Consider the following 10,929-nt stretch of genomic DNA (forward strand, 5'->3'; position numbering starts at 1 on the left):
AAAATATTAAGATTCACAAGTGACATTAATAGTATAAGCTAGCTAATTTTTATTTCGAAGCAGTGAAGTGAAATAATTAAATATTTATGTTTCCATAGCAACTAGTTAGTATACGCACACTCTTGTGATACATAAATTTATGGCTTGTGACAAAATGAATAATATTTTGTAAAGAAAATGCATTTAAAAAAATTCAAAGTGACCATTTGATGTTTATACATATTAAAAAAATAAAAAAAACTTGCGTTTTAAAAGTATTTTATTTATATCGTTATGTTCGCTATTTTTCTTTGTGAAATACTTATAACTCTCCCCTTCCCAAAAATTTTTTAATTAATGAGATTATTTTCTTTTTAAAGGGAGGAAAGAATTTCACTTTTATTAGGTGCATATTTATCAATTCAGGTTAGGAAAATACAATATGTGAAGTACATAAAAATTTAGCATCATAGTATACAGCGAAATATTTTATTATTTTTTTCTTAGTGATTTTACTGGAAACTTCAAATTTTATAAAAAATTATACTTTTAGAAAAAGAAGGATGTTGTTTTCTTGTTAATTTTATTTTAAGATAATCGTAACTTTAAAAAAAATTTGAAAATTTCATGTCAAATATGAATGAAAATTTCAATCGAAATTTTTCATGGATTGTTTAAAGCTCATCAGTCTTATTAAAAAACATTTTTTTCTTTTTCTATTTGATAAAAAATATAGTTTTAATAACTTACAAAAGCATGTAATCCTTAAGGAGGATGGACGCAGATATAGATCTCCTTTTATCACTTTTTTTGTTAGTTGATTGATTAAAATGTCATAAATCATAGTTTTTAAAAAAATTATCATTGTTTAAATTCGTTTCAAAAGTATAAACAAAATTTTAATAAAGTTTTTCAGATTCTATACTAACCAAAATCTGTTTTTCTGTATGTATGATAAATTGTTTTATCAAAATTTCTATGAGCAATTTGCTTTTAATGCTTATAAGCATTATCTTATTATAATGCTTATAGCATTATCTCTATTAAGTCTTTTTCTGAATATAAAATGCATCTCTATCTAACGAAAATAAAGATTAAAATTAATATTACGATTCAAAACGTAGTAGGGCATTTTATTCCTTTTAAGTGCAGTCTATAAATAAAAATTACACTGATAATTTTGAAAGTTCGAATGTTAGATCAAATACTATTTAATCCTTTGTAATATTAGTTCTAATATTAGAAGATAGGATTCAAGAGTATAGCGTTTTCTACCACGGCAGTATTACATTGCATCTTTCTAATGTTAGATAATATCTTTTTGCTACCTGAAAAGTTTTAGCCCCTCTTGAACTCTTTCTTAGGACTAACTTCAGTCTTGACAATTTGTAAAAAGTACATATACTCATAGCTTTAAATTTGTCATGCCACAGAAAATTTAATAGTTGATATTTAGCTTGTATTAGTTATTTAGTAAATTATTATTTTTCTAGGTTCAATGTTTAAAGACCGTAGAACAATACCTTATATTGATACATCTGGATGGAAATTTGAAAATGGCATTCAAACAAATCCTACCAAAGTTTATAATGAAATAGTTCAACAGAAAAAAAACGCATTTTTAGACATGAACCAATCTTTGGAAGAAGAAACAGAAACACAAACTGAAAGCATTGATCAGGTTAACATTTAATTTATTATTGAATGTAAATTAGGCTCAGTATTTGGAAGTTTTTGTGAGAAGTTGAATGTAGAATTTAGGAGTTGATATTAATAGCAGGAATTGGTTATGACATCAGGCAAAACCTCTTAAAATTTCAAGATTCTTACTTGGTTCTTGAAAGATTATTGAGAAGTGCAGCAAATTTCATACAAATTAGAAATTATTCAGGTACTGGCACTAGTTCAGAGAAAGAACCAAAAGGCAATTTGCTAAACTATTTAAAAATATGTGCATCATTTCTGTTTTTTAATATAGTTAACTGCTGGTTAATCAAAAAGCATTAAATCAGCATAGGATTTAAGACAAAGTAAATTTTGAAATAAAGCAATTGTTGAAAAGGTTTAAAAGTGCCTATTTTTGAAAAGAATTTATTAATTTAACATACACAACAGAATCATTTATAAAATAGAATCTATTTATATAACATATAAATCCTTCACTTTATTAAGAAAAAAGTGCTGAATGTTTACTTCTTTCAGCAATGATGTTCACTAGTGCGATAAATGTAGTATTGTAATTAATAGATACAGTTATAAATGTGAAGTTACAATAATATAGTTTTAGATTTTCTATAAAATAGTATAAGTAAGCAATGAGGATTTGTATATTTGTTAACCGATACATTAGTACTTAAAAATATTAGTCAAGTTCGAAATTAATTCGGATACGGAATTCGTATCGACTAGCCATCGTTGAGATTCGAGCCTGGTTCACCTCATTAGAAGGCAAACGGTCTATCCCTTGAGCCATGAAGGAATTGTTAGAAATTAATGAAATTTATTCCATATAATACTGATAGGGGTACATGTCCGATTGCCTTTTAATTCTATTCATTTGCATGTCTTGCCTCACTTTACGGTTCAATTTGCATAATTTCTTCATGGTGTTGCAATTTTCACACATTGAAGTGTATATATATAATAGCATTCATTTTGTTATTTTTTCATTTAGATTCAAATTACAGGAGAGAATTTCGAGTCAGATGTTCCCAAAACAATTCCAGATGACAAAAACAAGTTGGTTGAACTCAAGTAAACTTACATTTAAAATTTTAAAACTTATTTTTTACACCAATAAACAGCAAACAATGAATTTCACACCCAAATTTCTTCTTGATATAGATTGGAGACAAAAGAATGCGAGAAGTTAATAAGTTTAAGGGAACCTGAAGCAATACCTAACCCATATTTGGTTTTGTTGAATAGACTGGATGAGGAAGAAGGGGTCAGAGCTCCATCAATTGAAGATAAATTGAAAGTGACTGTAAGTTAGTTGGAGCATTTTGGTTCTAAATAAATATTCAATAAAGTCATAAAGTAATAAAAAGGAACTAAACATTTAGTATAAAAATTACAAATATAAAATTGAAATGGTAACATTACTCCAAGTAAAAAATACCAAAAAGAAATATAGTTAACACTATTTATTTATAAACAGTTTTTTTTTTCTAAATTGCGTTATTAGTATTGCCTCAATTAATAGTTTCTAAAGTATGTAAAAATATTTAATTTTTTTTTAAAAACTTAAAATGTCAAGCTTTGTGTGAAGCTTAAAATGGAGATTTAAATTAATAGAAAAATCAATGTTAATATCATGTAAAAATTTGTTTTATAATATATTATTTAATTGGTACAAATTGAAAAAAAAAAGAAAAACACTTGAGATACTGTATTAAATATTAACAACCAAAATACCCAATAGTAGTTTTAAAAAGCTATATACGTATATTTTTATTTACTATATGCAACATTTTACTCTGCATTATTAGATTTTTATGGTAAAGATAAAAATACGTTTTTTTTCTTCTTAATATTGTTTAATTTTCCTCAAAACAAAAATAACTATTCTGATTGTTAAAATCGTTAATAGATATATAGTTGTTTACAAAGTAATTTAATGGTCAAGATGTTTTGTTTCCACACAAAAAAACTTTTTTTGTTGCTTACTGCAAATTATAAAAATGTTCAAACTATTTTCAACTTATTAAAAATATTAATAATCATAAAAAACACAATATTTATGTATCAATAAAATGTTCAATTCATAGTATTTATTCAACAATTAGCGTTTGATGACATATAAGACAAATACAAAAGTTTTACACATAACTTAAACATGAATTTTAATATCTCATAATGTACTTATGAGATATTAAAATTCATCAGGGGTAGAAAATTAATATCTTGCTAAAGCAAAGGGAAAAATGATGATGGAAAAAATTATAAAGAACGTAAACAGGGCTTTGCCACAGAAATACTAAACTGAATAATCATCTAGGGCTACAGAATAAATAAACAAAACCTTTTATTTATGAGAACTACATAGTCAAAGCTTATTTTTTCCCCACTTTGCTTTGCAACTCTTCTCTGTGTTTCCTCATTCTCAATGAAGTACATTTAATTACATACACTCTGAAATTGTTTCATTGTTGTTTAATAATTCATTAAAACTTGAATAGGGGTGAATTTGAAATTTTATTAACATTTTTATCAATTGCAACATTTTGTGCCTACAATTTAGTTTTTATATTATGGCGCATTCAAATATTGATTTAAGATGGAGTCGTTAGGAGCTGGCAAGTCTTTTTACTCTTAAAAGATTCGATTGCATATTAACATGGGTATTCATTATTTTAGGAAGATCGATTATGGTTATCAACTCGAGAGTTTTGTTCTACCTGTGAGCAATTAATAGGGCTTGAAGAACAAGATAATTCAAAAACTTATGAATATTTGCAACCAAAGGCAGTTCAAGAAGCTTTGCGCCCAAAGGTTTTCGAGCCTAGTTTAAGACCACCGCAAACTCTTCATGTTTCAGAATTTAAAAAGGAAGTTATTCACGAAGAAGACAAAGGCACTTTTCATCCAGGAAATGTTAGTATGTAAAAATTTGAGAAAACAATTTGTGTATCATTATGGATTTTTCATATCTTCATATTCTTAAATCATTAAAACTTTTTCATCTGAATTTAAGATGCTAGGTTCTTTAATTTCTCCTTTTTCTACTTCAAGAAAATACTACATTGTTTAGAAATACTATATAATAAGAACGTAACAATCTAATGGTAGAATTTTTTTTAAAGTTGCTAAAAATTAAATAATAGAATAGCAAAATGGTAAAATAAATTTTCACATGAAACAAAATTGAAGGCAAAAAAATTCCGAAATATTTATTGTTAGATATATCTTTTTTTCTGATATTTGATATGCTTTAACTTTATTATGAAAAAGCAATTCATTAATTGAATTTTGATAGTTTCATAAAAATTAAAAAATGAAAGAAAAATTTCATGTACACAACAAAATCACATGAAAAAGTGAAAAAAGTGTACAAACATTCCTTTCTGATACTTCATTTAGATATATTTTATACAGATGAAACCAGATCACTCAACAACCATTAGACCACATTTAGCTCAGAAAGCATGATATTCCAGAGTAAAGAATACATAATCAGATTCATTTTTTTAAGTGTACAAGTATTATACTGCATTATTAAAAATTGATAGCTATTACTAAGAAGGAAAATAATAAGATAACTTTTCTTTATATTGGATCTGTTGAAACACAAAAAACCATTTTCTAACAAAAATAATCTTGAATTAACAAAGACGGTAGTGTTTGAACTCTTGCTTTTTTTTCTATTTATTTATTTATTTTTTTTGTTGATGATTTACCACAAACTGTATTCACAAACGTAATGTTTTTCAAAACTACATAAAAATTTGTATTTTTAGGAATTCGAACAAATAATCGATCATGATTCATAATAAAGGGATTTATGAATTTCACATTGAGATTCATATTCAAACAATTTATGAATCACATATTGAGTTTTATAGTCAAACGGGAGGCATCAGCATCCAAATGGAGATAGTGGAAATTGAACAGTTTAATTTTTTTAAAATTATGAAATAATTATCTTGTTTTTTAAAAAGAAATGAAATATTTTTTTTGACACTATAGAAATTAAAATTAATTTCAACTAACTCAAAGTAACACAATAGGAATATTATTCATCTTTCAATACCTGACTTTAAAAGAAATTTTCAGTGAGATAGTAGCACTTCAACAGTTGAGTTCTTTTAATCTCATTAAATAATGACTGATGAAATAAAATTACTTTCAGGTAAAAAAACCAAAGGTAAGAAAAAAGAAATATTTAAAGCAAGATTTTTACTCTCCTCCTGATACATGGTTTGATCTTGGGAAGCATGATAAACAAATAACTCAAGAGGTATGAAATGCAAATTATAATATTGTTCGTATTCGTTTTTAAATACAAAATTCATAAACTTGTTTCATTCACTAATCTTCATTCAAAATAGCAATTTTAATTCTAATTATTTTGATGATGGGGGAGACTTTAAAAAGTTATATAGGAAAAAAAAAAGAATTAAAGTAGATATTTAGTTTATGAAAGGCAGCTAACTACATATAGAATTACCAGATATTGATGTTTAAATAACTGGGTGAAAGAAATAATAATAATTAAAAGAAAACATATTTTGCTATGACATGGATAATCACAAATTAAAGCTCATTAAATAATTAATATTAATTTTTGAACTAATATTTAAATTTTACTTATAAAAACTTATAATACTAATTGCAAGATTAAAAAAATGAGTTAAATGAGATAGGTATAATAGATAAAAGATTAGTATATTAAATTATAAGGTACTGTATTTTTCTTCATCACTAGCTCAACACTCCTTTTTTTCTGTAGGCAATAGTGTTGTATAATTAAATATATACTACATGAAAAAAATCATTTAAAAAAAGTTAAATGAAAAAAAGTTAGTTTAAAAAGCCAAAAATGAAAATCTTGGTTTCTAGATAAATTATCGAATTCCCCAATCTTAAATAGAAGTAGTTTTGTTTTTATTCAAAAAATTAATAAATAATCTTAAAAACTAGCAATTTTCCTTCCTGAAAACAATCTAATAGATACATAAGTCTATGATTATTGTAAAATATTTATTAAACCATTGAAAATGATGAGAACCAAGATCAATATTCCTCTTATTATAATTTTAAAATATTGAAAAGTTGTTAAAACGAGAAAATTCTCATTACAGATATCTTAGAGAAATTATAATTTTCATATTTATTAAATATTTTATTTTTAATATAGTTTAATTAATTTTGACCTTAAAAAGTACTTTCTCTGAGGGGGTTCCTCAGAATGTATGTTTTAAACTAACTCGAATGTATGTTTTCAACTAAAAATAAGCATATTTAACACTCAAATATAGTTTCAAACAATTTTTGAAAAAAAAAAAAAATTTATTATCACGATATGTCCAGTAATAAAAAATCTTTCTTCCTCTTGTTTGAAGTTATTCATTTATAAACATAAAATCAACAAATAAAAAAACATTATCAGACTTTACATAATCATGATAAAATAAATAGTTTCTGATAAATATTACAGAGAAAATTGTAAAAATCATGCTTTTTTTGTTTTAATTTATGATAACAATCGACACGACAAAAAAAAAAATCTCATTTTGAAAGATTTAAAATTAAGCACTTTTTGCAAATCCCAAATTAAAAAATAACCATTAAGGGCTTTTAAAAAACACAAACATATTTTTGAAATGCTATGTACCCTGTTGAAACTTTTATTTTACACCCCTCCCTCCTTAATAAAAACATTTATTTGATTTAATTTTTCATTAAAGATATGAAATTTTTTTAATCTGTCTTATTTACATGTAGCGCAATCATATTTAAGCAAGACACATTACATGCCAAAGTTTTAATGTATCCTTCTGGAAACTTAGATTTTCAAACAAAGTGTTCAAGTGCTTCTTCAGTAAAAGTTTATTAATTAACATTTTCATCATGGATAAATTACTGGAGAATTTTATAACCTGGCATATGCCTCTTTTTAAAAGAGGAATTCGTGTTGCTATCATGAAAAATAAACATTGAAAAAATTAAATACCACCTTTAAAATATGAGAAACATGCGAGAAAGAATATTGCATATTTTTAACTCTCTAAAAAGGCATATTAAAGCATGTTGTATTATAGCATTATTCTTTAAGTCATAACTCGAGGAGTATTATTAAAATATTTATTTTAATGACTTAATTTAGGAATTGGAGTTATTGAACTCTACTGCAACTAAAGCTTTCTTGAAGTTTTTGAAGGATCGTAAAAAAGAGCCACCAAAAGTAAGTTATATTAATACACAATAACAATTGCTATGGTGGGACTTATTAAATTTTCTTAAGATGTTTTGTTTCATAACTTACATCACAGCATTTATTTTTTTTTATAGATAATACAAGATATAAAAAAGAAAGTTATAGACATGAAGAGTGAAAATTAAAATGTTCAGCACAGGATGACTTGCATTTAAATGCTATTTTGGTATTGAAAAGTTATAGATACTTTTAAGTTTGTATTGTTACCAACATCTATCTTATCATTACCAGTTGATAAAATACGAATAAAAAATCTGATAAATTAGTTTGCATCTATAATAATAGTTCCAGTTGTGCCATTATTTATGAAAGTGGAATAAATTCATTTTTTGGACAATCGAGGTTTTTAAGGATTAGTGTTTGAATGAATTAAAAAATATTAGCAAAACATGATTAATTTAGGTGTCATTTCTATCATTTTAATTTGATGAAACATCAAAATGCGTCAATGATTATTAAAATCGAAGATAAAAGAAAGAAAGGACTTTCTAGCTCCAAATGAACTTATTCCACTATTAAAAATAATCACTCAGTTATTAAGAGGTTACGTTATTTTCGCAGTGCTAAAAAAAAGGTTTTTTAGAAGAATTTTTTTTTAAATCAGTAAACCAGTGAAATAGATCAAAATTCTGAAAAAGGTTATTAATAGTTTCAACTAGTGAACTGCAAAAATTCATTTTTCTTAAGTGATACAAAACAAAATGGTGGCTTAACAGCTTTCAAAAGGTATTTTTTTAAGCTGAATTGTTTTCTATGTGAGGTAATTCTTTTCTGTGTATTTTTTATGATGAATCATTTTCTGTGCAAGTGAGGTAATTTTTTCCCTATTTATTTTTTTATGCTGAATCGTTTCTTATGCAAGTGAGACAGTCTTTTTCTTACTTATTTTATATGCCGAATCGAATGACACCAAAATCAAGCCAATAAGATGAACAGATCAGAAGTTTATTAGTATGACGTACAACAAAAGTACAATTTCTGATTATACCATCTAAGCATCTGAAATGCCTATCTAGAGAAAATATTTACTACTTCCTTTGTATTTTGTTACGCTGAATAAAAAAAACCAAAACAAAGTCGATACGATAAATATTTTAAAGCTATGAAATTTTTTATGCATGAAAAATAAAAATTTTTTCTTACACCTAACTATGCGTTTGATATTATTATATCCTGTGAATTATTTTTATGCTGCTGATTCACATGAAACTAAAACTTCACATGAAACTGATAGGACTATTAGTTTAGAAGTTATGATAATGTCGAGTATTAAAATTATAATTGTTGACTTATACTCTTTTACGCATAAAACCCTTATAACTTCAAAAGTATCAGTTCTATCTACTTTTAATTTAATTAAAATTTAGTATAAAAAATACGTAGGAAACAATGCTTCAATTGTCAATTAGATATCAATTGCATATGCAAATACTAATATAAAACTGTAATTTTTATTAATAAGTACTTTAATTTGTGAGCTATTAAGTACATTGATTTTATTTTGCTATCATTTGCTTTAGAATAAAAAAATATGTGGGAAATTAGGTGGTACTTATTTTAGAAAAGTATTACAGATGCATCATCAAAAATTGTATTTTTTTAAAATTTTATAGTTATTGAATCCCTTATAACTTAAGAGATATTAGGCCAATCAACTTGATTTTGATGTCATTTAATTCAGTGTAAAAAAAACAACATAGAAATCAATAACTTAGTGTAATGCATCTCTAGAGAGTAATGTTTCAGATTTGCACCTTTTTGCTTCTCAGTAAATTCAAGATTCCTCCCCATAAGTGAGCACATCAAGTTAACTTTTGGAGAGAGGTGAACTTTAGATTTTCTTATTGTGCTAAAACCACAACTTATAAAACAACATCCAGCTTTTCTAAATTATTAATTGATCGAATTTAATAAATTAATTATTTCAAAAATTGTGTGCCTTTTTTAAAGAAAAGACTCATAGTTTTTCTAAATAATTACTTGAACTTTTGTAATATTAAAAAAACCGATAAAAAATTAAACAATCTTACATACTTCTGTGAAGAATGTAATTTTAAACATAGCCAAAATTTGAAGTCAATTGAAGATTGAGCTATGAGTTTGACAACATGAAAGTATTGGACTGTAAGTTACTGCACAAAAATTCAAATTTGGGGTACTTGGGCATTTATCCTGCTCATAAAATTTTTTTTTGTATATTTTAGGCACCTTAAATTTCTTTCTTTCTTTTGATTAGCTTAACTCTTTAAACGTAATAAAACTGTAAATTTTTTGCTATGTTAATCCTCTTGGTTATCATAATAATCAGTCTTGAATCAGTTGCTTGTCATAATATCCAGTTTACCATATCAATTCATGAAGATCAAGGATTCAAAATTAGCCTTATGTACTTTCAGAAAATATACATGAAAAGTTCTGCAAATCTTTCATCTGTATATTATTATTTCAAATAGTACTTAATGTTTCTTGTATATGAAATACATATAACAAGTAAATAAATAACAGGAATCATATGCATAAAATTTATTTTCTAAGTTTGAAAACAAACTGTTTTTACTTCTAAATAACATAATAAAAAAAGGTGGGAATGCTCTAATATAAAACTAGTTATATGCATTATATGTACTAGCAGATAGTTAACAGTTTAAAATAACACACAAAAACTATAGATAAGAAAAACAAATTCCAAAAATCAGACTAATATCATTAATTTATTTCAGATTAATATATATACAGACATTGACATATGAGTAAATACAAAGAGAATATATATTTGAAATAGGCATATATACCAGATGATACTGGAACTTTTTAATAACGAGGTCTCTTGTATTCAGGCGTTCCCCTAAAAGAAAAAAATTAAATATTAAAACATCTTGTTAAACAAAAGCATTTAAAAATAAATAACAAAATAATTCACTTACACTCCAGTTGAGAAAGAACCAGTATCCTTTTTACGAGCAATGATCTAAAAAGAGACAAAATTAAATNACAAAATGGTGGCTTAACAG

General features: G+C 25.2%; 1 protein-coding gene and 1 long non-coding RNA gene across 8 annotated transcripts; one reads left to right on the forward strand and one right to left on the reverse strand.

The window, feature by feature from the left end:
* The first annotated feature begins 2 nt into the window (after positions 1 to 2).
* On the forward strand, positions 3 to 8,183 carry LOC107451449 (uncharacterized). 7 transcript variants are annotated; one of them, XM_071177783.1, is made up of 9 exons: positions 129 to 254; positions 360 to 405; positions 1,473 to 1,660; positions 2,654 to 2,718; positions 2,824 to 2,965; positions 4,339 to 4,575; positions 5,831 to 5,938; positions 7,808 to 7,885; positions 7,993 to 8,183. In XM_071177783.1, the coding sequence occupies exons 1-9, from the start codon at positions 210 to 212 to the stop codon at positions 8,041 to 8,043; spliced, it is 960 nt and encodes a 319-aa protein (XP_071033884.1). In that variant the 5' UTR covers positions 129 to 209; the 3' UTR covers positions 8,044 to 8,183. The 7 variants fall into 7 exon arrangements, 6 of the variants coding, with proteins under 6 accessions (XP_042910912.1, XP_015923027.2, XP_071033884.1 ...); XR_011636185.1 differs by having other exon boundaries at positions 133 to 254; positions 2,654 to 2,733; positions 4,339 to 4,579; positions 7,993 to 8,054; XM_071177782.1 differs by having other exon boundaries at positions 136 to 254; positions 2,654 to 2,733.
* A 2,427-nt stretch (positions 8,184 to 10,610) lies between these two features.
* LOC122272022 (uncharacterized) lies at positions 10,611 to 10,893 on the reverse strand. Its single transcript, XR_006226735.2, has 2 exons — positions 10,843 to 10,893; positions 10,611 to 10,763 (listed from the first exon to the last, which is right to left on the reverse strand). It is a non-coding gene; the product is annotated as an uncharacterized lncRNA (long non-coding RNA).
* Positions 10,894 to 10,929: the final 36 nt, after the last annotated feature.

Source organism: Parasteatoda tepidariorum, chromosome 2, assembly GCF_043381705.1.
Source record: "Parasteatoda tepidariorum isolate YZ-2023 chromosome 2, CAS_Ptep_4.0, whole genome shotgun sequence".
Taxonomy (NCBI): Eukaryota; Metazoa; Arthropoda; class Arachnida; order Araneae; family Theridiidae; genus Parasteatoda; species Parasteatoda tepidariorum.

What these genes read in the sequence shown, in the direction of transcription:
- LOC107451449 (XM_071177782.1), top strand. Translation starts at nt 210, where the DNA reads ATGTTTATACATATTAAAAAAATAAAAAAAACTTGCGTTTTAAAA. An exon ending in AAACTGAAAGCATTGATCAG is followed by an intron (nt 1,661 to 2,653) that starts GTTAACATTTAA and finishes TTTTTCATTTAG; the next exon opens with ATTCAAATTACAGGAGAGAA. An exon ending in GCACTTTTCATCCAGGAAAT is followed by an intron (nt 4,576 to 5,830) that starts GTTAGTATGTAA and finishes AATTACTTTCAG; the next exon opens with GTAAAAAAACCAAAGGTAAG.